This window comes from Myxocyprinus asiaticus, chromosome 39 (assembly GCF_019703515.2).
Source record: "Myxocyprinus asiaticus isolate MX2 ecotype Aquarium Trade chromosome 39, UBuf_Myxa_2, whole genome shotgun sequence".
NCBI lineage: Eukaryota > Metazoa > Chordata > Actinopteri > Cypriniformes > Catostomidae > Myxocyprinus > Myxocyprinus asiaticus.
Window position 1 is genome coordinate 20228136 of NC_059382.1, and position 26715 is coordinate 20254850.

General features: G+C 42.7%; 1 protein-coding gene and 1 pseudogene across 3 annotated transcripts; both read right to left on the reverse strand.

Moving 5' to 3' along the window:
• LOC127429678 (ankyrin repeat and protein kinase domain-containing protein 1-like) lies at positions 1 to 6019 on the reverse strand (annotated as a pseudogene).
• An 11068-nt stretch (positions 6020 to 17087) lies between these two features.
• Positions 17088 to 25992, reverse strand: LOC127429730 (uromodulin-like 1). 3 transcript variants are annotated; one of them, XM_051678852.1, is made up of 6 exons: positions 25857 to 25992; positions 21538 to 21929; positions 20960 to 21193; positions 19156 to 19312; positions 18690 to 18819; positions 17088 to 18600 (listed from the first exon to the last, which is right to left on the reverse strand). In XM_051678852.1, the coding sequence occupies exons 2-6, from the start codon at positions 21849 to 21851 to the stop codon at positions 18455 to 18457; spliced, it is 981 nt and encodes a 326-aa protein (XP_051534812.1). In that variant the 5' UTR covers positions 21852 to 21929; positions 25857 to 25992; the 3' UTR covers positions 17088 to 18454. The 3 variants fall into 3 exon arrangements, with proteins under 3 accessions (XP_051534812.1, XP_051534811.1, XP_051534810.1); XM_051678851.1 differs by lacking the exon at positions 25857 to 25992 and having other exon boundaries at positions 18690 to 18816; positions 21538 to 23098; XM_051678850.1 differs by lacking the exon at positions 25857 to 25992 and having other exon boundaries at positions 21538 to 23098.
• Between the last annotated feature and the right edge of the window lie 723 nt (positions 25993 to 26715).

Consider the following 26715-nt stretch of genomic DNA (forward strand, 5'->3'; position numbering starts at 1 on the left):
CTAGCTGTCCAGTAACTGCACAGCTTCTGTGTTGTTGCATTGTTGAGCCAAGGTTACGGCAGTACATCCTTTAGAGTCCAGCATAGCTTGCTGTGCATTATTCATTAGCTTTGATAACAGGGATGTTGCTGAGCTGGGCAGCTAAATGTAATGGTGTCGACTGGTTGTTGTTCAGGGCGTTCACATTGGCTTGATGGGATATCAGCTGTAGGACACTAGGGAAGCAGCTACTGTTACAGGCCATGTGGAGGGGTGTCCAGCCATTATCCTCTGCCCAGTTTGGGTCAGCACCTGCTGCTAATAGGACTGAAACCACTTCCTCCTGTCCATGATGGCAGGCCAGGTGTAGAGGTGTCCAACCATCCTTCCCTTGGACGTTGACTGAGCCGTGGTTCTCCTCCAACACAAGAATAGTTTCGGGATGGCCCTTTAGGGATGCCAGGTGCATGGCTGTCCAATTCTGATGGGTTCTGCTGTCAGGTTCTGCTCATTTACTCAATAAGAGTCTGCAGATGCCTGTGTATCATTTGAGAGTGGCAAAGTGAAGGGGACTGCAGCTTCGTTCATCAACTTTTTGCACATCAGCTTTCTTATTCACCAGCAAATGCACTACTCTGAAGTGCCCCTCATCTGCTGCCTGGTGTAAATTTTGTGGACTGGAAGTTATCTGCTTTGTTTAAATCAGCTCCTTGTTTGAGCAAGAGCTTGACTATATTTACATGGCCATAAACGCAAGCCACGTGAAGTGCCGTTTAGCCAGATTGGCGCTTTTTCTCATCCACACTATCCAGACGTGGGAGCAAGATCCTCACGATGTTCTCGTGGCCGTTCTGAGCAGCTAAGTGCAAAGGCATCCATCCACCCTTCTCCTTGGCATCAGCTCTCACCTTATTGTCTAACAAAAGGCGAGTGGCTCTGTCATCACCAGCCTGGGTGGCAAAATGCAGCGCGGTCCATTGGTCACCATCGCTGAGGGTGGTATCAGCCCCACAGTCCGTTAGCAGGCTGCAGATCTCATAAAACTTGTGCAGGGCTTTTGTTAAAGGGGGCAATACACAGTATTAAGAACTAAGGGTATGCAAACTTTTGAGCAGGGGTCATTTCATTTTTTTCTTTGTTGCTATGTTTTGTTTCATGATTGTGCCATTCTGTTATAACCTACAGTTGAATATGAATCCCATAAGAAATAAAAGAAATGTGTTTTGCCTGCTCACTCATGTTTTCTTTAAAAAATGGTACATATATTACCAATTCTCCAAGGGTATGCAAACCTTTGAGCACAACTGTATCTTTACACATCTCATCCACACCAGAATGTATTTTTCCTCCACCCAAAACTGAAACTTGCTCTTAAGTACTGTGTACATTAGAAAACGATGATGTTAGGAAACTTTTTTAACTCAATTTTGATTTTTCAACTCAGTTTTCAAGCTGTCAGCTCAGTTTTTCATTTCCTAACGTCATTGTTTTCCAAAGAATTCTGTACTAAAAAGCAAGTTTCCATTATTGGTAGAGGAAAACAGTGTTCCAGTGTGGATGAAAAGGGGTAAACAGCTAAAAAAAAATCTATGCGCTTTCAAACGACAACGTATTAGTGTGGACACAGCCTTAGACTATTCGAAATTTTAGCCATTTGTTGCCATTTGTTGGGGCAGTGTAACCTAGCCTTAAAATTTTTTTAACTTTACACTGCATCTAAAAAACGAGCCAGTCCAGAAAAAAACAAAAAAAGTTGAAAACTCAGTTGAAACCTCAAACTGAGTTAAAAACTAAAAATTAGTTGAAAAAAACAAAAAAAAAACTACGTTGAAACAGAGTTGAAGACTCAGTTTCCCATTTCATAATATCATCTTTTTCCAAAGTATGCAGTACTCTAGGCATCATACTCTTACCAACTTTGAAAATAACTACAGACAAAAACTGGCCATCACACCACAAACGATTGGGGATCCAGACTGTTAAGTCGATCTGCTCCAATTACAAATTCATGCAGAAACACACCCTCCTGTTCTAAGAGCCGCATAAAAGATGTAAACAAACATGTATATGGGAACTGCCTGCTGTTGCAACTCTATGTGCTGAACTGTAAAAGAAATGAGCCAAACGTTTTTGGGTGCGGATTTGGGTGTGAAGATGCCCACCATTTGTGGCATCTAGAGACAATGCGATGTGAGTGGTGTTAAAAGTTAAACTCCACTTGAATCCTTGTTCATGCCATCTCCATTTTGTGAGCTTCATGGCACCATGCAATCTATTTCAATTGGCTGCTCACCGTATGACATCAGATTTGAGTTGTGCAACATCATACACTATGAATTTTTTTCTGCTTTTGTGGATAGTCGGCTCAAAAAAATATAAAACATCCTAGTTGTAGGGTAATAAATCGGAGTTGGTACCCATCATACACTACACGATTTGCTCTGACTCACACGTTCTCAAAATCTGCAGACTGTTGCTGACTAGCACTAACTAGCACCAACTCGAGCCAACTGAAAATCGTGACTAAATTCTGCATTAAATTTGTGCAGTGTGATCCAGCCTTTAGTGTGGACATGACCTTAGAATTTTTTAAATGTTAGCATTTGTTGCCTTTGTTAGGATAATGTGAATTTGTTTAGTGCAGAAAGTTTGTACAGAAAAAAGAAGAATATGACTGCATAATTTCTTGACAATTCAGTCTTTGAATGCAAGTACTTCATATAAAATACTTGCCTGAAGTGTCAGCAGTTTGGTTTGATGCCTAATGCAAAGAAACAAGTAGAATAAGTGTTATACCTTTTGTGTGACAAACAACATTTACACTGACATCAATAAATGGAAAAGCATGAAGGTAAAGTTGTAATGGATTGCAAACAGCACATTGTTCAGTATTACTTTTGCTAACACCTTATGTGCTGATGGTGTACTATGGTCTAAACATGCACTGGAGGTCTCACTTACATTCAGCCAAACCTGTTCAATCAGACTCTTCCTTATCTCGCCCTGTGACTTCGTGTCTGGGATTTTCAGGACTTCACTAAGGACTTCAGTCAACCGAACTGTCTCTGCAGAGAAATGGAGATGATCCCGATCAGTGTCACTTTGGGAAACAGTGCTCATTTGGATAAATGTGCTATCTGCGAGCCAATGATTGACAGCCTTTCAGCCGCTTTAATGGAGGGGCATCTTAATTGGACAGCCCATAATGTGAGAGATAAAATCGTTGAGCATATAACCCTGCTAATCACATCTCATTTTCCGTAATCTGATGAACAAGTTTAATCGTATTCAGCTCATTATACAACACGGCAACAAAATTAGCAGAAGCTTAGTCAAGTACTTCAGTGCTTGAATACATACGATGAACATTAGCATTCCATCCCACAGCAACTAAATAAAATAATTTAATTAGATCTTTTACCAAAGGTGACCTGATGAAGATACAACAGAGGGAATAGGAGGTTGATGAAAGATGCAACACTCTTGGGGTTCTTTTCTAATTGTAATTTCAGAAGAAGCTTACGAAGCAAAACCAGTAAAGCTACAAAGCAAATGTCTGCTGAGACTTTGTCTTTAGATAATAGAGCACCATAATTGTCCACATTAAACAGAAAAGGGGACAAAAATTAGATTAGTTTCCGGAGAAAGCAGGTCGCTGGTTGCAGTCTTGGTGCCAGGATTACTCCATGACACCGATCATGTCGTGGCACTCTGGGGGCTTGTCTTCAGGGATCTTCTCAACACTAGGCCTTTTGCCAGTTGACACTCTGATTAATATTTCTGTCATACTCAGCCCTGTGTCAAAGAGAACAGAACAAATTGCTTGCAGTGTTGTCACTGTACTAAACAAATTCCAATTAATGAACTTCAGAACACAAATAATGTTTCTGCTTTGAGCTCCATCATAACAAACAGAGTGTAAAATTGGGAACAAGATATACCTTGATATGAGCACTGCTGAGAGAGAATTTCCCACATAACAATAGAAAAGCTGCAAGGTGAGAATAAGCTTTGAAGTTTATTTCATGGTATTCCATTTTTTTCCACAAGTTTTAAATTGACACACATACTGTAATGTTTTGCAAGTCATGAACTCTCACCTGTATACATCATACTTGGTTCCAGGGGATTCAGGATTCTGGGTAAAGGTCTCTGGAGGTACATAGTGTATATTTCCTCAAGCAGTTAGGTTTTCAACGAATTCCGTCATACTAGAGAACTCCTCCCATTTAATGAGGCCAAAATCTGAAATCTTTTAGAAGTAAATGTAGTCTAAAACTGCTTTCATTATTGCTTTTTAAATGAATAGTTCATACCGAAATGAAAATCTGTCATCGTTTACTTACCCTCATGTAATTTCAAACCTGCATGACTTATGCAGAACATAAAAGGAGAATATCTTGGTCTGTCTTTGCAATACAATGGCAGTTGATAGTGACACGGGCTGTGCCGATACAATCATATATCGATATAACACGATATTATATATATTATATTCTATTGATACTCTATGCCTGTATCAATGTTTTAATTAATCTGTTTGTGCATTCAAGAATCAGGTCTTATAAAAATGAGCGCAAACTCTGAGACCAGAAACGATTTGATGAAGCGCAAGAGATCGAAACTGAACTAGTAGATTCACTATTTCTCTCACGGATATTCTCAGGCTCTCACATTCACTCGTTGCAGTTTCGGTAGCAATTCAGTTATGATATTGTGATGTAACACAATATATTGTATAGTGACAGCCTATGTATTGCAATATGTATCGTATCATGAGGTGGTTGTTGATACCTAGCCCTAATAGTCTCTCACTTTAAAGCTTATAAAAAGACCCAAAAGTATCATAAAAGTAGTCCATGCGACTCGTGCATCATATTCCAAGTCTTCTGAAGACATTTGATGGGTTTTGTTGAGAAACAGCCCAAAATTTAAGTCATTTTTTCTTTGAATTCCAGAGCACTATGAGTGAAGCTCATTCACAGTGGCTTGCGTGTTTTTAGCGTGTAACAAAAAACAAGTTCTTGCATGAACATGCAAATCAACGTGAACAAGCTTTTCTCACTTGAAATATAATGCTTAAGTCGCATAGACTACTTTTATTATACTTTTGGGTTCCTTTCAAGTTTTAAAGTGAGGCACTATCCACTGTTATTGTATTGAAAAGACAGACCGGACCATGATATTCATTTTAGCTTCTCCTTTTGTCTTCTGCATAAGAAAGAAAGTCACACAGGTTTGGAAAGAAATGAGGGTGAGTAAACAATGACAGAATTGTCATTTTGGGGTGAACTATTTTTTCCACTGAAATTAATTCTAAATAGTATTTGACTCACCTTCACATGCAGATGATCATCAAGAAGGATGTTGGCTGGTTTTTAAATTCAAATGAAGAATGAGAGGCTTAAGACTGTGCAGAAAATTCATGCCCATGGCTATGGATCATTTGAAACTTCTTGAGCCACATTAAGACATGACTCTTGAGGATGTTGTCCAGGGATCCTTTGCTCATATATTCCATCACTAAAACTGATGGATCTTTGCTTATTCCGTAAATGGAGATTAAGTAATTGAATTTCACTTTGCCAATTTTGGACATATTTATCATGATCCTGATGGGACAAAAAAAAAAATATAGTGCTGAGTTTAGAAGAAAAGAATATTAAAAAAATAATGAGGAACAAACAGACACAAAGTAAGCATATATCTAATACAATGTACTTTAATGTTGTCTAATTACCAAAAAGTGTTCAACACAACTTTCAGTACAACAGTCAGATAATACACATTAATACTACTTTAAAACATACTGTAAGACAACTAACTACTTATGATCACTGGTCATGGTCTTTAGGGCACATGTTTCCTGCCAGAGTTTAAGCTTCACCTTATAGACTTGACCAAACTTGTGCTCAGCCACTTTGTCCCATTCATTTTCAAAGTCATCTTTTTTCAAGTAATTGAATCTCTCCAGGCTGTTATCTCTGGAAGGATCCCTTCCACTGTCATTTTCCAGTTCTTTCAGGAAATGAAGAAACATCCCTTCTACATTTCTCTTGGCACATAGAAACCAGGTCAAGGAACTACAAACTAAGCAAAATACCTGCTAGTTTTAATAGGAGGAGTCAAAGCTCTGATTATTTGAATAGAAATGTGACTTAGCCAGTTTTGAATGCTTTACACAGGAGAGGCTGAGATATCTGAATGAGACACCTGATAACTGGATATCCCAGCTTAATTTTTTTTACATAACTGCAAGGTTTAATTCAGGCACGTGTGCGCGGTTTGTTTTAAGGCATGTTCCCTATCTGTCACTCACTCGACGTTGTGTCGATGTAGTGACACTAGGGGTCACTCTTGGGAGCCCGAGACACCTCTGGTCTTTGATAAAATGCTAATGAAAATTGGCGAGTGGTATTTGCATGCCACTCCCCCAGACATACGGGTATAAAAGGAGCTGGTATGCAACCACTCATTCAGATTTTCTCTTCGGAGCCGAACGGTCATGCTCACTGAGCTGAATTCTCACGCCTGTTCATTCACCTCTGCTGGATCTGACGGCGCATTTCAGCAGCTTCTCCCCCCTTTGCACTGGTGAACTGCAGAGAATGCCCCTGGGCACTTCGGCAGAAATAAAAGAGTATATTTCTCTAAAAGAGCGGCACACACGGAACGTCTTTTAAAAGACGCGTCTTTCTAAAGATGCTTTTCCGATTGTGTGTTATTCCTGGTTGCGCTCGTTATCTCTTGCCTTCTGATGGTCACGATCACTGTCTTTCGTGTCTGGGCAGTGCTCACGTGGAGACAGCGTTTGTGGATGGTCATGTTCTCATTGCGAGGACATGTCCATGGCAACGTTTCGGTCGTGGCTCGCCTTCGTAAGAAAGCAAGCCACCCCAGAGGCTCCCCGCCTTGGTCCTTTTACACACGGGGTATGAGGCCAGCGTGGCTAGCACTGGGGGCGATTTGGGGGCCCCAATGGGACCGCCTCCGCCGGGTATCCCCCCGCGGCCCTCCCATTCCCCAGCAAGCTCGTCTGCCCCAATCGGGCTTCCGGATGAGTCCGCCGGCTTGTCTCACGGCGAGTTCGACCTCTTATTCAGAGCCCGCGAAAGTGATGAGCTCTCGAGCGCAGCATCGGAGAGTGGGCTCATCCAGTCGGAAGCCTCAGCTGGGCTCCTCCCTTCGGGGACGAAGGCTGATGCAGAGATGATGACATGCTTTCCTGGGCAGCCGCGAGCGGCGGCTAGAGTGGAACCCTCTGCTCTTCCCTGAACCCTCGCGGCTCGGTGATTGGTTCCTGGGCTCGCTGCGCCGCTCAAAGCCACGCCCCACCCCCGTTCCGTTCTTCCCAGAAGTGCATGAAGAGCTGACAAGGTCGCGGGAGGCACTTTTTACTGCCCTGTCCCGATTTATTCAGCTTCCCTGCCCTCACTACCCTCGATGGTGGGGTGGCCAAGGGCTATTCGGCAATCCCCTGGTGGATAAAGGCGCTCGCGGTGCACCTATGCCCGCAGAGTGCCGCCACCTGGCACGGGTGCCCAAAGCCCCCATCCAAGGCCTGTAGGTTTACGTCGTCTCTGACGGCCAAGGCCTACGGTGCCGCTGGACAAGCCGCCTCCACTCTGCACGCCATGGCTCTCCTGCAAGTCCGCCAAGGCACTAAAGGAACTGCACAAGGGTAGTTCCGCCCCGGGATTGATGCAGGAACTGCGCTCGGCGACCAACCTCGCTCTCCGAGCGACGGAGGTTACGGCGCGGTCTCTCGGGCAGACAATGGCCACACTAGAGAGTCAGCAGCTTCGAATCAGAAGCCTTGGATCAATAGCGATGTTCGCACGGCACTTAATGTGCGGACCTCCGCTTTTAATTCCGGGAACGCGGAGGAGCATAAACAAGCCAGTTATGCCCTCCGCAAAACTATCAAAACAGCAAAACGCCAGTACAGGAGCAAGATTGAAGGACAGTTTAACACCACCAACTCTAGAAGCATGTGGCAGGGAATTAACATCATCACGGACTTTAAAGGGAATAAAAACTCCGCCATGAACACCGCTGCCTCTCTACCGGATGAGCTAAATACTTTTTATGCTCGTTTCGAGGGAAATAACACCGCCCTTGCGGAGAGAGCTCTCGCGGCTGAAGCTACAGAGGTTAGTTCACTCTCCATCTCTGTAGCGGATGTAACACGATCCTTCCGACGGGTGAATATCCGCAAAGCCGCGGGCCCAGACGGCATTCCGGGCCACGTCATCAGAGCGTGCGCGAACCAGCTGGCTGGTGTTTTTATGGACATTTTCAACCTTTCCCTCTCTTTGTCTGTAGTCCCCACATGCTTTAAAACATCCACCATTGTGCCTGTACCAAAACAATCAAAAATAACTTGTTTAAATGACTGGCGTCCTGTTGCTCTGACCCCCATCATCAGCAAATGTTTTGAGAGACTAATCAGAGATTACATCTGCTCTGTATTGCCACTCAATCTTGACCCGCTGCAGTTTGCTTACCGCAACAACCACTCCACTGATGATGCCATTGCATCTACAATACACACTGCTCTCTCCCACCTGGAAAAAAAGAACACTTATGTGAGAATGCTGTTTGTAGACTACAGCTCAGCATTCAACACCATAGTGCCCTCCAAGCTAGATGAGAAACTCCGCGCTCTGGGCTTAAACAGCTCGCTGTGCAGCTGGATCCTGGACTTCCTGTCAAGCAGATGCCAGGTGGTTAGAATAGGCAGCAACATCTCCTCATCACTAACCCTCAACACTGGAGCCCCGCAGGGCTGTGTTCTCAGCCCACTACTGTATTCCTTGTACACACATGACTGTGTGGCAACACATAGCTCCAATGACATCATTAAGTTTGCTGATGACATGACGGTTGTAGGTCTGATCACTGACAATGATGAAACAGCCTACAGAGAGGAGGTGCACACTCTGACACACTGGTGTCAGGAGCACAACCTCTCCCTCAACGTCAGTAAGACAAAGGAGCTTGTGGTGGACTTCAGAAGAAAAGACAGAGAACACAGTCCCATCACCATCAATGGAGCACCAGTGGAGAGAGTCAGCAGCTTCAAGTTCCTGGGTGTCCACATCACTGAGGAACTCACATGGTCCTTCCACACTGAAGTCGTTGTGAAGAAGGCTCACCAGCGCCTCTTCTTCCTGAGACGGCTGAGGAAGTTTGGAATGAACCGCCACATCCTCACACGGTTCTACACCTGCACTGTGGAGAGCATCCTGACTGGCTGTATCTCCGCCTGGTATGGCAATAGCACCACCCACAACCGCAAAGCACTGCAAAGGGTGGTGCGAACTGCCAGACACATCATCGGAGGTGAGCTTCCCTCCCTCCAGGAAATATATACAAGGCGGTGTGTGAAAAAAGCTCGGAGGATCATCAGAGACTCCAGCCACCCGAGCCATGGGCTGTTCTCACTGCTACCATCAGATAGGCGGTATCGCAGCATCAGGACCCGCACCAGCCGACTCCATGATAGCTTCTTCCCCCAAGCAATCAGACTTCTGAACTCTTGATCTCCCACGATCAAAATACATCAGCACTGCACTTTATTACCCTTACTCTTATATCTCACACCGGACTGTCATAAATTATATTATTATTATTATATTATGTTCTCTCTTAACAACTGACTATCAACCGACAGCCTGAATGTCAATACAGTACAATACTGTACATTCTATATATATATATATATATATATATATATATATATATATATATATATATATATATATATACATATACTTTTTTTAATATATATTTTTATTTGTAATTTTTATTGAATAATGTGTATCTATATAGTAAAAAAAAACAAAAAAAAAACAGCGTATTGTATACTGTACAGTGTATGTTATTATTTGTATATTGTTGAGTGTAATTATGTGTATAACAGATGTTTAAATTGTGTTGTGTTAATTTGATGTTAGTGTATATTGGTATATGTCTCATCACTGTCATGACTGCTATGTTGATCGGAACTGCACCCAAGAATTTCACACACCATTGCACTTGTGTATATGGCTATGTGACAATAAAGTGATTTGATTTTTGATAGTGGTCCAGGAGTGCCACCTTTGGCTCAAGCTGGTCGAGATGGGCGAGGCTGACAAGACACGGTTCCTTGCTGCCCCCATTTCCCAAGCGGGCCTATTCGGCGACACCGTCGAGGACTTTGCCCAGCAGTTCTCGATGGTGGAGCAGTAGACAGATGCTAGCCGGCATATCCTGCCCCAGCGCGCCTCAAGACCCCGCACCCCATCTACTCATCGCCAAGGGCGTCCTCCTGCGGTGACTGCACCAGCTCCGCCGCAGCCCACCCCTTCGGCCCGGCCTCGGCGTGGAGCCCACTGCAGGAAGCAGATGCCACCCGTCTCGCGGCCGCCCAGAACCCGTGAAAGGCTTCAAAGTGCCCTTGAGACAGGCAACCCAGGGACAACGAAACCCGCTGCTCTGGAGCTGGTAAGCAGATCTCTCCATATTTTTGTTACCTTTTGCATTTAATTGCGCTGCATGCCCAAGTGGCTGCAGTACTCAAGAGCTCAGCAAGAGCGGTTTCCTTGTTCCCTGGGTCACATATCCGGTATGCATGGCCGTCATCACGACCACATCCACCACTCTATTTGGCAGGTTTGGTGCTCCAGCGGTGGTCTCCCGCCCCTGAGAGCCCAGCTGTGGCACAAATCCACCCCAATGTGACAGTCTCCACGGGTCACGAGAACAGGCCTCTTCCTCCCCAATCCCAGGCTGTTCTAGGGGTGGTCACAAGGAGCCAGGTAAGTGCTTCGATGTCCTTAGACTCAGCATGGCCATGATGTGGTGTGGCACCTCGAGCTCCGCCTCCACCCCACCTGCCGGTACGTCCAATGACGTTGTCCTTTTGGTCCCCCTTGCACGGGACTTGGACGCATGGCTTGCGCTTTCCAATCCGTCACGAGGGCTGGTCCGGACCGTCCGACTCGGCTACACGATTCACTTCGACGGGCATCTGTCCAGGTTCACCGGTGTCCACTTCACCTTGGTGAAGGACGAAAACGCTGCTACCTTGCGCGGAGATCGCTACCCTCCTACGGAAGGGTTTGATAGAACCTGTCCCTCCAGCCGAGATGAAGAAGGGGTTTTTCAGCCCCTACTTCATCATACAGAAAAAAGGCGGTGGGTTGCGGCCAATCTTGGACCTGTGAGTACTGAACTAGGCTTTACATAGACTCCTGTTCAAGATGCTGACGCAAAAACGCATTCTGGCAAGTGTCCGGCATCAAGATTGGTTCGTGGCGGTAGACCTGAAGGATGCGTACTTCCACGTCTCGATCCTTCCTTGACACAGACCCTTCCTGCGGTTTGCGTCTGAGAGTCAGGCGTATCAGTACAAAGTCCTCCCTTTCGGCCTGTCCCTGTCTCTTCGCGTCTTTATGAAGGTCGCAGAGGCTGCCTTAGCTGGCTAATCCTAGCTCATTCTCGAGTGATGTTGTGCGCACAAAGGGACCTGGTGCTCTCACACCTCAGCCAACTAGGGCTTCGGGTCAACTGGGAAAAGAGCAAGCTCCTCCTGGTTCACAGCATCTCTTTTCTCAGTTTGGAGTTGGACTCAGTCTCCTTGAAAGCACGCCTTACGAACGAGCGTGCCCAGTCGGTGCTGGCCTGTTTGAAGGCATTCAAACAGAAAACAGCGGTTCCACTGAAACATTTTCAGAGACTCCTGGGGTATATGGCATCCTTGGCGGTGGCCACCCCGCTCGGGTTGATGCATATGAGGCCGCTTCAGCACTGGCTCCAGACTCGAGTCCCGAGATGGGCATGGCGCCACAGGACACGTCGCATGGTCATCACACCGGTCTGTCACTGTCTTTTCAGCCCTTGGACCGACCTCTCGTTTCTACGGGCAGGCGTTCCTCTAGAACTGGTCTCCAGGCACGTCGTGGTCACGACAGATGCCTCCAAAATGGGCTGGGGCGCTGTTTGTAATGGGCATGCAGCCGCCGGCCTCTGGACGGGTCCGCGACTGCATTGGCACATCAACTGCCTCGAGTTGTTGGCAATTCTGCTCACCCTGCGGAGGTTTCGGCCGTTGATTCAGGGCAAGTTCGTGTTAATTCAGACAGACAGCATGACAACGGTAGCATATGTCAACCACCAAGGCAGTCTGCACTCTCGTTGTATATCACAACTCGCCTGCCATCTCCTCCTCTGGAGTCAGCAGCACTTTAAGTCGCTGCAAGCCACTCACATCCTGGGCAACCTCAACACTACAGTGGACACGCTGTCATGACAGGTTACCCTCAGGGGAGAGTGGAGACTCCACCCTCAGGTGGTCCAGCTGACTTGGAGTTGATTCGACAGGCACAGGTGCACCTGTTCGCCTCCCAAGAATCCGCCCCACTGCCCGTTCTGGTATGCCCTGACCGAGACCCCCTCGGCATAAACGCGCTGGCACACAGCTGCCCCCCTGGCATGCCAAAATATGCGTTTTCCCCAAGTGAGCCTACTTGCACAGACCCTGTGCAAGGTCAGGGAGGACAAGGAGCATGGTAGCACCCTACTGGCCCGCACAGGCGTGGTTCTCGGACCTCACACTCCTCGCGACAGCCCCCCCTGGCAAATTCCCCTGAGGAAGGATCTTCTTTCTCAGAGACGGGGCACCATCTGGCACCTGTGACCAGACCTCTGGAATCTCCATGTCTGGCCCCTGGATGGGACATGGAAGACCTAAGCGGTCTACCACCAGTGGTGGTAGACACGATCACTCAGGCTAGGGCCCCCTCTACGAGGCGCCTGTATGCCTTTAATTGGCGTCTGTTCGCTAAGTGGAGTTCTTCCCGTCGGGAAGACCCACAGAGATGCGCAGTCAGATCAGTGCTTTCCTTCCTGCAGGAGAGGCTGGAAGGGAGGCTGTCCCCTTCCACCTTGAAGGTGTACGTTGCCGCCATAGCAGCACACCACGATGCAGTCGACGGTAAGTCCTTAGGGAAGCACGACCTGATCATCAGTTTCCTAAGAGGCGCCAGGAGGCTTAATCCCTCCAGACCGCGCTTCGTTCCCTCATCGGACCTCTCTGTAGTTCTTCAGGGTCTACAGAGAGCCCCCTTTGAGCCTTTGCAATCAGCCGAGCTTAAGGCACTCTTCTTGAAGACTGCCCTCCTGACTACGCTCACTTCCATCAAGAGGGTAGGTGACCTGCAAGCGTTCTCTGTCAGAGAAACGTGCCTGGAGTTCGGTCCGGGTTACTCTCACGTGATCCTGAGACCCTGACCGGGCTATGTGCCCAAGGTTCCCACCACCCCTTTAGGGACCAGGTGGTGAACCTGCAAGCGCTGCCCCAGGAGGACGCAGACCCAGCCCTGTCGTCGCTGTGTCCGGTGCGTGCTTTATGCATCTCTTTGGATCGAATGCAGAGCTTTAGAATCTCTAAGCAGCTCTTTGTTTGCTTTGGTGCACAGCGGAAAGGAAGCGCTGTCTCCAAGCAGAGGATCGCCCACTGGCTCATTGACGCCATAACAATGGCATATCTCGCCCAGGACATGCCGCCCTGGCAGCACCCTACTGGCTACAAGCCCATTCTACCAGGGGTGTAGCGGATCCCTGGGCCCTGGACAGGGGTGCCTCTCTAACAGACATTTGCAGAGCAGCGTGCTGGGCAACACCCAACACATGTGCAAGGTTCTACAACCTCCGGGTGGAACCGGTTTCGTCCCAGGTAGTGGCACGCAACACAAGCGGATAAGCCCGGGATAGATGGCCGGGTGTATCGCTTGCACATAGCGCTTTCCACCTCCCTTGGAGCTGAAGACGTGCGCCATTAATTCCCAGTAGTGTTCACAAACTTTGTTCCCTGGTTGACTTCCTCCGAGCCCTGTGGCAGTCGAGTTTTCGGAGAGATTTGCTGCTGGCCCAGTACACGCGCTAACTAAGAGCTCTGTTCTGGGGAAGGTGCTCCGCATGTGGTGGTTCCTTGTAAGGCTAACACCATACGATTATATATCTTCCGCTAATTCGTTTCCCTGTTGGCAAACTGCGTCTTCCTTGGGCAGAGCCCCTCTGCCCCAGTCTCCATGTTTGTAGTAACTCCTCCCCCATTGGGCAGGATCTACCTTGAAAACTCTCCACATGGTTGGAAAGACCATGTGACATATTTTTCCACTTAAATATCCCCCCCCTCACTTTGGGCGAGGTGTGGTCTCCGCTGTGTCTTCCCCTTGGGAGGGACACCCCCCGACTAGACCTGGCGGCCCAGTCAGATCCCCCTTCCTTTTTAGGGAGTGGAAAAAAAGAAGGGGAAAAGAGGCCACGACTGGGTTAAGCCTGTCTCTATCTTTTGGGTAGTCGACTTGTCCCCAAAAAGGGCCGTTCGACACTCATAACTATGTTGGGGGAGGTTACGTGTCGACCTGGTGTTCTGGCTATGAGGCACACAGTAGTCTGCCCACCACACACCGCCAGTTCACGTAACACAGTTCAGCCAATTGTGGCATTTTGTATAGAGTCCCCTAGTGTCACTATATCGACACAACATCAAGTGAGTGACAGATAGGGAACGTCATGCTTACTTGTGTAACCTCCATACCCTGATGGAGGGAACGAGACGTTGTGTCCCTCCTGCCACAACGCTGAACTACCCGCTGAAATGGCCGGACCTTATATCGGCTCCTCAGCATAAAACCTGAATGAGTGGTTGCATACCAGCTCCTTTTATACCCGTATGTCCGGGGGAGTGGCATGCAAATACCACTCGCCAATTTTCATTGGACCAGAGGTGTCTCGGGCACCCAAGAGTGACCCCTAGTGTCACTACATCGACACAAAGTCTCGTTCCCTCCATCAGGGAACGGAGGTTACACAAGTAACCATGACTTTTCATTGTATTAAATGTAATTCATTAAAATAAGACCAAACCTTCTTACAGCTCAAGACATAAAACAGTACATCATGTTTTCATTTTAATCAGGAATATTCTCTGGAAGTTTATCCAATTGTTAATTACTCTCTCGAGTGCTACTTGAATTTCTTGACACATTAGCAAAACTTGTGGTGTGATGCAAATTAACCTCAAGAACATGCTTTCAAAAATCTTAAGTAATAATCCTAATAACAATCATTAAAAATCAAGCAGTGCGTACCACTTTTGAACTGAGGTGACAACATGCTGTTCCTGTAACACTTTGGAGGAGAGACTTGGCATGCAGCCACAGTGATTCAGGCTTTGTGTGGCCACCTGAAGGGACACTTCATCCTTAAAGTCCTGCACAGAGAGCCAGCCACTGTGTTTCATCATGAATATAGGATCTGTTGATGTTCTGCTTGGTATATTGATGCAAGGGCCAGGTGCACAGTCAGGCATTTTGAGTCATGTCAAAATGTACTACTTGTATTGATGCAGTGGAAGTGACTTATTTTACTGTGAAATGTGGAAAGCATTGGAAATTAGTTCTAAACAACATTTACCACTTAAGATAAAGTCAATATCAATAAGCTAATTACCTAAATCTTTGAGAGAGTAATTACATAACAAACTACCAGCACTGTTTCTGCCTTTGTATTTCTTCTCTTTCAAAGATCCTTTGTCTAAGATTTGATGTTGGAGCTTTTTCCTTTCAATGTTCTCTCTTTTCAGTTCTGTAATATTTCCTGTTGGGCCCATTTTGTTTACACTTTCAATTTCAAGAAACCATTACAGTTTTTATTAAATGATCTTCAACACAATTTCCCTCTTCCGTCTAAATCTGCTTTGCACCTGAGTAATCAGCCTTGTGTAATTTACATACAGATGCATCTCAAAGGCAATATATGCATGTTACTACTTAATTGCAGTTCTGTTTTTAATCTAATATTGGCTATTTGAAGGGTAAATGCATTATGTGAAACCTGATGTGCAGTAGTGCAAAACACGTCCAATGTGTGTGTTGGGTACACTCTATAGAGAAGCCTTTGTGCATCTATCTTTAATTGCAGAATAGCAGTTTAATAGCAGAATTTGTGGAGAATAACTACATTAGCCGTGATCCTGCTAAGAAACATCCAACAATCAAAGAATGGCGGCAAACAAACCATGGCAAAAGAGCCCAGCAACGACCTCTCAATTCCATGATGCACTGAAAATGATGCAATTGATTTGGTCTCCCCTGCACTCTCAAACTCAATATACAGTATATATGAATGTTAATCAACTTTAAATCAATATTTGTATATTTTTTCAACATTATTAATTCGATTACATCATTTGCAAGTTTCGATGGGATTGTAGTTCATTCCCTCATGAAAGACATTAAGTACACAGTTGTGTACCTTTGTCTTTTTGTTAGATTTTGAAATACCTTTTTGCTTCAAGTTTGTAATGTTGTGATTTACCTCAGAGCTGGTTGATTTGATTCTTAGAACTCTTTTATGAGGGATTTTATGAAAATATTAATTGGAAAAATACTTCTGGGCAGAACCAAGAAGGCTGAAAAAGTGGACGATCACTATCGTGCTCGATTAGGGGAGGGACATTCTAATGCTAGAGAGATTTAATTGGACAAAAATGTGTGTAGTGCAAGATGAGTCATCAAGAATTTTGGTATGTTTGGTCAGATAAAGACTGTAAGTTAGGGATAATGTAGTCAGTCGGTTGTTATCACAAAATTAACCCCGACAGGATGATCAGAATCCTGATGTGAAGAAAAGGGGATTGTATCAACCTAAAGGGGTTTATTTTGCGAAAACAACCAGCTGACTGTACATTAACTTGCTTTTTTACACAGCTACTAATCAAATAAATAAATACATGGGCATAAAATATTTAATTGAGTTAATGCACATAAAATGATGTAATTATGTGACAAGAAAGAAATTGCTGAACAGCTAAAATCCACCTCTGTTTGCATTATGAGTTCTGTTGATGTTTATTCTGTGAAAATTACCATCTCACTACCCATTATTCATACTATTATCAGGGTTGGGAGGGTTACTTTTGAAATGTATTCCACTACAGATTACAGAATACTTACTGTAAAATGTCATTTGTAATGTATTTCATTAGATTACTCAAGGTCAGTAATGTATTCTAAATACTTTGGATTACTTCTTTAGCACTGGTAGATTTTTTTCACTTGTTTTGACTATAAAAACTCTGCCAGTACAGTAAGACAAAATACACATGTTAAAAAAACCTAAATATCTTATGCAATGTTGTTTCTAAAACAAGATAAATCAAATTGATCATTTTTAGATAGTTTTTTACAGGAAAACAATACAAATGTATTATCAAGAATAAGATTTTTGCCCTAATATCAAAGAAATTATGATCCAACGTGAATTTTCTTGATAAAACAATATGATCGTGCCTGATATCACGTGCATATAAAACAGCTAGAAATAGCATTTTAGCTTAGCGTAAAGCTGACAATTTACACAAGGTTTATTTCTATTTCTTCTGCTACAAACTTATTTCAAAGTTCTCTGTCTGCTCGTATGAATGTAACACATCATAAGAAAGTGTTTCACCGCTGTTCAAATGCACTTTGGATCGCATCATTTATATGTATAAATGTTTTCCATCTGAAAGGAATAAATATTAAATGAAACAAATGACAATAAAATGCAAAGTAATCTCTTCAGAAATCAAAATACTTTTTGAATGTAACTGTATTCTAAATACCAATTATTTAAATTGTAACTGTAGTGGAATACAGTTACTTATATTTTGTATTTTAAATACGTAATCCCGTTACATGTATTTCGTTACTCCCCAACCCTGCCTATTATTACAAGATTACTTGCCAAAAAAACAAATAAATTGACATGAAACATTGATTTGCGATGAAATTAAGTAATTATATGAGAAGAAAAAAAATCGCTGAACAGCTGAAATCCACCTTTGGTTTGCGTCTGAATTCTGTTGGTGTTTATTTTGTAATTAATGAATGTCTGACTGCTCATTATGCATCTTATTACAAGACTACTTGCCAAATAAATATATGCACATAAAACATGTATTTGAGTTGAAATGAATTAATTAGCTGACTTGTAGAGATTGCACAGTGATCCAAAAAGCAGGAAAGATGGCTTGCAACACCTGCATATGCGGTCTGATTCGTGGATGTGCGGTTGTTACTGAGAAATATCAGACCACTAGATGGCACCATTGACCAGTCAGAATCAAGTATTCCAGAGAGCATGTAATAAATGTGTATTTTGTCAACTTTTAGGAGAATACTAGCATACATATATACTAGTCACATTACAGTAAATAAATCTCTATTTGCTCAGTTGTAACACTCAGAGCCTGGCACTAAAGAAACTAGATGATTATTCAAGAGCACTTTGGGTCGCTTCTTCCAATGTTAATTGTTTCATTAGTTTCCCAGTGCTGCAACTAAACACAGTGATGAGCAATTCAGGAACTATCAGTGAATGATTGAGTGTTCGCTGCTGATTAGATCTGGATGACTGGTTTGTTGTGATCTTTGTTCTGTTAGCAATCACAAAGGGCCCTGGACCAGCAGTAGGCAGACTTTTCAAGACAACGTCTGTTTGCCATCCAGACGAGCATCAGAGCCAAACACACCAGTAAACAGCTAGCCACTGAGCTGATAATCACCACCGCCGCTTCCATGTCAGCTGTGCCACAACAATAACATGGGTTAAAAATATTCTTCTCAAATTGGTTTGTTTTATTACCAAATCAGTGCAACCTGTTAATAAGTTACCTGCTGTTTCAGAAAATGATGAATTATCCATTCCTTTCAAAAGAGGACCAAAAGAAATTCGATTTCCTGTGCTGCCCAAGATGGCCCCTGCTTCCTCAACTGGATGTGTATTTCGATGCTGAACTGACTGCTGGGATTAGAAATGGATAACCAATAATGTGATCATTCTGGTATCAAGGCATTAACAGTGCAGAAATGAATTGCCTGAACTTCTGCATACTTTAAACTTGTTTACAGTCTGCTAGCCTACGAAATGCTTGCTACTTCACATTCTGTCTGGTGGTGACAGAGTAACAAGCTTGGGGAATATCATTTATTTAGCAACTGCAGGCACTGTCATCAAAAGAGGAAGAGTAATGAAAAGTAGAAAATTTTTCATGAGAAATATTGAGACCTCTTCAAAGTGATTAATGATCGGCAAGTTTTCATCTGGGAGGCCTATTTGAGTTATACGGTTGAGACTCACCTTCCTGCACTCAGAATGGTTCCTCAAGCACACACTCAGGTCACAGTGCAGGTAAGCAGTGGAGTAATTGATCATCTGGAAGAGACTGATGGTAAAGCTGGCCCTTTTTGACAGGACACTGGAAAGCAGTCTAATGCCATGAGGGTCTATAGGCGGCCTAAGGGAGTTCACATCGCAGAGACACATTAGCTCTCTGTGAGGAAAAGGAACTCTGAGCCAATCAAACAGGAAGTATCTATCTGACTGACATGTAAAGCAACCAACCACAGTGTTTTTTTTTTTTTTTTTTTAAATGCCGTTTAGGGAGAACTGTACAGTGTGACAGCTTTTCTCGCATTTGCGATTAAAAGTACAATATGCTATGACAAATTGGAACCCATTTGCACATGCTAAGTTCATGAAATTTGCAGACAACTAACTAGCTAGCTATCTAGATTCACTTGGATGTTAAAAGTTACGGTTCAGATAAGATAATAATGGCATACCATATAACACATAATTCTTCCAAATGTGACTTGCCTTTATAATATGTATTCTAAAAGTATTCTAAAAGTAATATAAGTTACTTTTACATTTGTAATATAAAGGAATACCTTACTGATTACATTTAAGAGAGAGTATTTATTATTCTGTGCAGAATACTTTCTTCTAAGTAATTTGCCCAACCATGGCAGTAAATAAGAAAAAATAGTGCGACCATTCTCTTCTGTCTGCTAATATATTTTCATTTGTGTTAATTAATTTTATAGTTCACTAGCACCATTACTAAAAAAGTAGCTAAAAAAGTAAGCATACAGCCCTGCATTTAGGGGTGGGTTCATCTAACATAAATTATATACAAGAATAGACCAATTGGGGTGTAACAAGTTTCAAAAGGGCAAGGAGGAGGCGGGAACCGGCTGAACAGTCAAAGTAATATTTTAATTTAAACTTAAACAAAATGACACAAAACATAAAAGCACCCACGGCAGCTGCGTGTGGCTCTCTCTCTCTCGAACTGCCACATCCCGCTGCACTTATCCCTCTCTTCGGCTGATTAGCCCAATTAGGGGCCGGGCGTGTGTAGTTATGGCCCAGCCCTGCCCTCCTCCTCATCGCAGGGGGTAAAATACATTCAAATAGTGTTCCAGCAGTCTCTACGAATAGTTGAACAGAAAGCACCATAAAAATAACTATAGTCAATTATCTATAGGTAATCTTGGAAATTCTGTAAATCCAGCAAATCATATTAGAGCTTGCTAAATCAAGAAAGTAATTTCTAATTTTGTGTACAATATACATCAAACCAGACATTCAGCGAATGGACTTTGGGTGGTTCGTTGGTGTGCCATCTGAAGTTTTGACTAACTGAAACTACACAATGTACTCTCGCTGGGTATTAGATGCAGCGTGTCATTGGCAACAGAGACTTTCACATGCAGAAAAGACTTGCAGTTCTAGTGCAAGTGAATACTTGACACATCAGCAGGGACACAGACATCAGCAGTTTGCTGAATAGCTCTGACAGCACAACTTTCAACTCAATACAGAGACATGCATTGCTCAGGATATTTATATCTTTCTCAACTTAAACAGTTTGAGGGAATGTTTCTTAGCCAATCATTACAATGCTGTTACCCTGTGATAAGGTGCCCAGCTAAAGCTGAGTCATATAAACAGGAAGGCTGCTGATGTATTAAATCTGCACATAAAAATTTGATTGGATCCATATAATCCATTTGGTACCATAATGTGAAATGTAGCTTGGTTCAAGGGCACTGTGTCATTTGAGTTAACACAAAATGACCTGAGAGGAGCACATTACCTGGAAAAAATGCAGCAGGTGGTGTTAAATTCATCAAGTCTGACGGTGGGCGAGAGGCAGCAGGATTTTATCTTGAGGTTCACCTGGCTGTTATTTGTTTTCAGGGTGATGACGACAAGCAGGTTTCCTAAGGCAGGGATGAGATCTCCAGGCATGATATCTCTTTCCAAATTCAGACTCATCTCTGCTGTGTAGTTGCCAGTGCCACAGATATCATCTGAGATGTGTGCCAGGCTGAAAGAAAACAATCAAGCAGTCAAAATTAAATTGAGTGCAGTGGAAATTAATCAAGTTGATGACAATTTGCCACCATGATGGCATCACCTTAGATCGCATTTGTACCTTTAGAGCTAAAGTTTACCCAGTAAGGTAAAAAGCTTTCCATCCACAACAATGGCAATTATAAGTCGATGGTTCTGCACCCAGAATAAATTTTTAATTGGAAAATCACTAAGTTGTACCTGTTGTGTGCTATTAATCCAAGCTGCTTATTGATTTAGCACAGCACAAATGCTAATTAAATACTACAACTATATGTTCCACAATATCAAAGTGATGTAAAAATCCAATGTCATTACCCACTGAGAGAGTCTGGTGATGTGATCCTCCTCTTCCTCTTTATCAATGGGAGGTCTGACAGAAACTCAGTCGAGTCATTTTCTGCAAATGATGTAGTGTTGTCTGAAACATTTTCACTCCCTCCCCTGGACTGTAATGAACCTTGTGGGACAGATTCTGTCTCTGTACTTGTGGAACTTAAATCCGTGTAGACACTGCGAGATAACTTTTTCCCAGTAACAGCAGACAGTGCATTCTGCCCAAGGTGTTTTTGAATATCTTCAGTTGTGCCTGAACTAGACATTTTGTCAGACAGAAAGTTAGGTTGTGCCATTTGTGACTGCTCTTTCCTTGTAGTGAAAAATTCTGTCTGGTTTTTGGTTAAGGTCAAAGAATCTTTGTGCAGCACAGTCTGCATTCGAAAGAGAAACAAAGGAAGTGTTGGTGAGGTTGCTGCAGTGGATGATTCAAGGGGTGAAAAGGGAAAAGCTGACGTGTTTAAGGCTGCTTCTGTTTGTGCTGCAGCTGTGGTGTGCACTGTATGTCTTTTTTGCAACTCTGTGATGCCTGAAATTTGGCTGGATGCCATGTTCTGAGCATACTCCTTAACATCTGTTGAATTTGCAAACCCTTGATGTGATAAAAGTGAATCTTTGTGGTTGTCCTTTCCACCTGACTCAGTAGGAGCAATAGGTTGAACAGTAAAATGAGTAGCACTTGTTTGTGTCATTGCCTGTTCAACAGATGTTGAAGTTTCAAGCAAAGCAGAGAAGGTTAAATGTTGGTTAAACCCAGAAGTCAAGTAAACAACTGGGGAAACAGATGTGCTGTGTATTGGGAGTATGTTCTGAGAGAGTGTAACAATCTTGGGCAAAATTGACATCAACGAGGTCTGATTCATGCTTACAACTGAGCCACTGCTGTGATCACTGTGTTTCAGAGTAGTTAGTTTAACTGTGTCATTTCTCTTCTTTAAGTATGACTCAGTCTGAGCTCTAGATTGTGATTGCAGTGTTGCTGTGACGAATACCTCTCCAGGTTGAGGTTCAATGTGCTCTTGGACTGATGGGACACTGCTAACTGTGTGGCTGCCAACAAAAAGCCCCTCAGTCGCTTTTTGGTTTTTAAGGTCTTGTTGTTTGTCACCTAATGGCAAACCAATCTTTCCAGTCGTTGAGTGATTTAAAAAGATGCTTTCGCTACTACTTTTCTTAGAGATGGCCAAAAGTTTTAAGATAAATGTGGCATCTGTTGTCACAATATTTTGCGACTTACTAAACGGTGTTGATAGCGGCGAGGTCTTGTTTTGTAAAACCTTATTTGCAACAAACACCTGGGGTTCAAAAGGTGAGGGTTTTATAATCAAGATCTTTATTGCCATGGCAGATGTGAAAGAAGCTGTTTTGGATACATTGCTGTTAGTATTTTGAGGTGTTGGAAGAATAAGTGGAACATGAAATAGTGAAGTCCTTTTGTCGCTTGTTGAAGGTATGGTAGAGTTAATGCTAATGTTCCTGTTTGGCCTCTCAGATATTAGTGATTTGCCTTTTTGTGACACTGTGTGTTCTTTGTTTTGGTCTGTAGAGTAGACTTTAGTGAAGTCTTGTATATTTTTTAACCTCTTAACAGTCGAAGATGTAAATGAAGATTGAATCAATGCAAGCTCACTGAATTTTCGAGTAGATTGAGCTGGTGTGAGTTCTGTAGGATTTGATACAAAAGGCTTCAATTTTTTTGAACCAAAGTGAGTTTGAGACACATTAAACACATTGTGAAGCTTTGTCAGAGGTGGAAAATGTGATGCTGTAGATAATTTTTCAAACTGATTAGGATGTGTTAAAGTACCTGCTTGTGGTGAAAGGGTTTGCAGAGCAGTAAATGAACTTTGAGTCAGTTTTATAAAATTTCTCTTAGCACTTGCTGTACTTCCTTCCTCTGCATAGGTAAATGGTGGGGTACTAAAGGCCATCAATTTACTGAGCAAAATTGTACAATTATCTATTCTGTTACGTTTCTCTATCACAGAGATATTCAATGTTCTGGCATTAATAGATACTTTGGTACAAAGATCCGGCGTTTGGAGAAAATGGCTTTGAGAAGATGAAGAATTCTGAAAGGCCAAGAAAAGGTCATTGTTAGGTTGGGCATCACTTTTATTTAGACGATGAAGGGAACTGGTTGTTGATGTTTGGAATGGAAGTATTGGTTTAATTTGATGCTCTTTACTTGATTTGGTATGAAAAATCAATTTGCTTTCTCGTTCATTACTTGTGGAGACAATTCTATGCAAAGAGTCAGATGTCAACCGTGAGGTCACAAATTGTTTTGTCAAGTGTATTTCGCCCGCAGCTGTTACATTGTTTGAAAAATAATTTAGTGTGGTTTTGTCTTGAGACTTTGTAGGTGCCAGCTTTGAAGCTACAAACAAAAATATTGAGTCTGGGCGCTTTTCATCTGTGCCATTTAGTGACACCCTCAAGATGGGATTTGGTCCATTGGTGCTGAGATTTCTGCTACTTTCTGTCATTTTATTAAGTCCTACTTGGCTGGTTGATTTCCCTTGTAATGGAGTTTCAAGGATCACTGAGCTTGGAGAGGGTAGATTTTTATGCACTTTTGACTCATGTACAAATCCATTTCTTGGATTTTGACCAACAATTCCCAACTCAGAAGCACTGCCTACTGTAGTTAAAAGTCCTTTATCCTGCAAAACTGCCAAATGCATAATGGTAGTATGGTTCTTATTCAAAGAAATCTCATCTACTTGAATTGGTTCAGTGCGATTCAGAGGGTCGTCAGTTGCGAAAGACTTCAGAGTCCAATTTTCATTCTTGTTTTCGCCTTGTCTTGCCACACTCTCATTTGACTCCCCAAGGTCATCAGTTACTGGCTGATCAGAGGCAGATACCATGGGAATGCCATTTGTGGGTGAAAGAGTAATGGAGTCTAAGACTGTTTGACTCTTGCTTTTCAGCGAAGTGTGATGTAAAGCAGAGATCATTTCCCTGCCTCTGGACACATGAGCAGCAGGCGTCATGGTGTCATTTATCATTGGCTCAAATTCAGCCTTTGCTGAGGGGTGAACATTCCCTTCATCATTAGAGATCAACTGGAGATCTCCTTTGAATTGAAACTGCTTCACTGTATTGCTGTCTTCACTCAAGGATAGGGAACCTGTGCCATATGCTGAGACAAAGCCAGCACCATTTGAGGTAATTGCAATAGTTGTGGTAGCATTTACTGTACTTGATTGCTGCCTTTCATGTGTTGTATGAAACAAATCTGTCCCTGGAGGACTGATTACAGACACAGTATGGAGAGCAGGGCTTTCAATGGAACCTTTTCCACGGTTGTGACTGGAGCTGTTTTGCTCTTCTGATGTCATAGTCATTATGAAGAGAACGCTTCCAGTTTGCAGGGACTGATAGCGTTGCAGGTCCTCCTCCTTAGCATTGACTGAAGAAAAGCAGAGTTGCAACATTTCTTGCAAGAGTGCTCATAAAAAACACATGAATACGATAATGTAAACAGTCTGAGAGGCAATACAATTTCACGACTGACTACACAAAAAAATGGATAGTTGCATTTTTAGAATTATTACATACACAAGGTTGTTCTATACCATTGTCAAGACAAGCAAATTGTAACGTTTGCTCCATCTAATGAATAATTAATGGCTCACAAATATGTAATATGGGAATTTAAACAATCGCTGAATAGCTGATTTGGTGGCGCAGTTAGAATTATTGCATATGTAAGAATGGGTCCATAACATTGTAAGGACAAGCAAATTTGCCATTATATCTCATGAATAATTCAGTCCTCTTTTCGGAGCACAAACATGTATGCAAAATGTTATGGTAAATGAAACAATATCTCTCTTTAAAGGACAATAAATGGAAGAATTCCAAATTTTGTTGTATTTACTCACCTGATCATGTTGTTCCAAAAGCATATGACATTCTTTCTACTGTTATTTTCAGTCACCATTTACTTTCATTATATGGTAGATAAGATGCAGTGAAAGTGAATGGAGACTGAGGATAACATTCTGCCTAATATCTCATTTTTTGTTCCAGGGAAGAAAGAAAGTCATACAGGTTTGAAACAATATGAGCATGAGTAAATGACAGAAGTTTCATTTTTGGGTGAATAATCCCTTTAAAGCTAATTTAATTACAATTTCATTTGTTTGTTTTCAAGGTGTTTTTAAACAACCATGTCTCTGACTTATGATATGTACTGCTGTTGAGAGAATTACTTACTTATCTGACATGATCACCAGAGAGGACATCAGATAAGCACAAGCAGTTATTGAGGAAAAAGTTTGTGTACATACCTGTGAGTCCAAAAATGAAAAATAGAAAACAAATCTCCATAATTAATCTTCTCCCTTGGGTTTTTTGACGGCAGACACATATAGCATCATAATAAAGTTCTTGAGATGCACTACACGGGATACTCTCCCAACAAAGCTCACACAACCCTCTTCAGGAGTCACACTGTGAGCCTACCTTCCTCTCTAGTCATTTATAAGTAGATTAGATTACTGACACGTGAACAAAAGCAAGCTGAGAAAAATAAAACGGTTTTCTGAGTCAGTAGAATCCCTCATCGCCCTCATGGTGTTTGACTGGGTATAATTTTCCATGTGCATAAGAACTTATGTGAGCTGCTATGATAAGGTAGTATTTGAGTCATCCATTATTAAACAGATTTAGATAAGGCTCAAATTCAGTGTACAGAGTTCTGTTAATAAGCTTGTAGTACTTTTGTCAGTTCCTCTTCAGGTACATTAAGCTGGAACATTTTCTGTGGTAGAGAGATTACAGCATAATCTATATCACTGATAGTGCAAACAAGTAGAAATATACACTAGAAAAGAAAATTACAACATTAATTTTTAACTCCACCACTCACTTGCTTGAAGCCCAAAGAAAAATTAGGGGTTGGTTATATCATTATTATATAATTTTAAAGGAACAGTTCATCAAAACATGAAATTATGTAATCATTTACTCACTCTCATGTTTCTTCTGTAGAATGCAAAATGAAACATTTTGAAGGATGTTCATGCTGCTCTTTTCCAAGTCACCAGAGGCCGGATTCACAAAAAAATAAATAAAAAAAAATAAGAAAGTTCTTAGGTAAATTATTAGAAGTTCGTAAGAATGTTCCTAAGTGCAATTATTGAAAAA

Bases quoted from the DNA above. Each gene is read 5' to 3' on its own strand.
- LOC127429730 (XM_051678850.1), bottom strand. From the start codon at position 22,898: ATGGCAATAAAGATCTTGATTATAAAACCCTCACCTTTTGAACCCCAG. The intron at 19,313-20,959 runs GTAATGTGCTCC...GAACTCCCTTAG, and splicing joins ACCTGCTGCATTTTTTCCAG to GCCGCCTATAGACCCTCATG. The intron at 18,601-18,689 runs GTAACTTATTAA...GTTGTGGCACAG, and splicing joins ATCATTTTCTGAAACAGCAG to CTGACATGGAAGCGGCGGTG.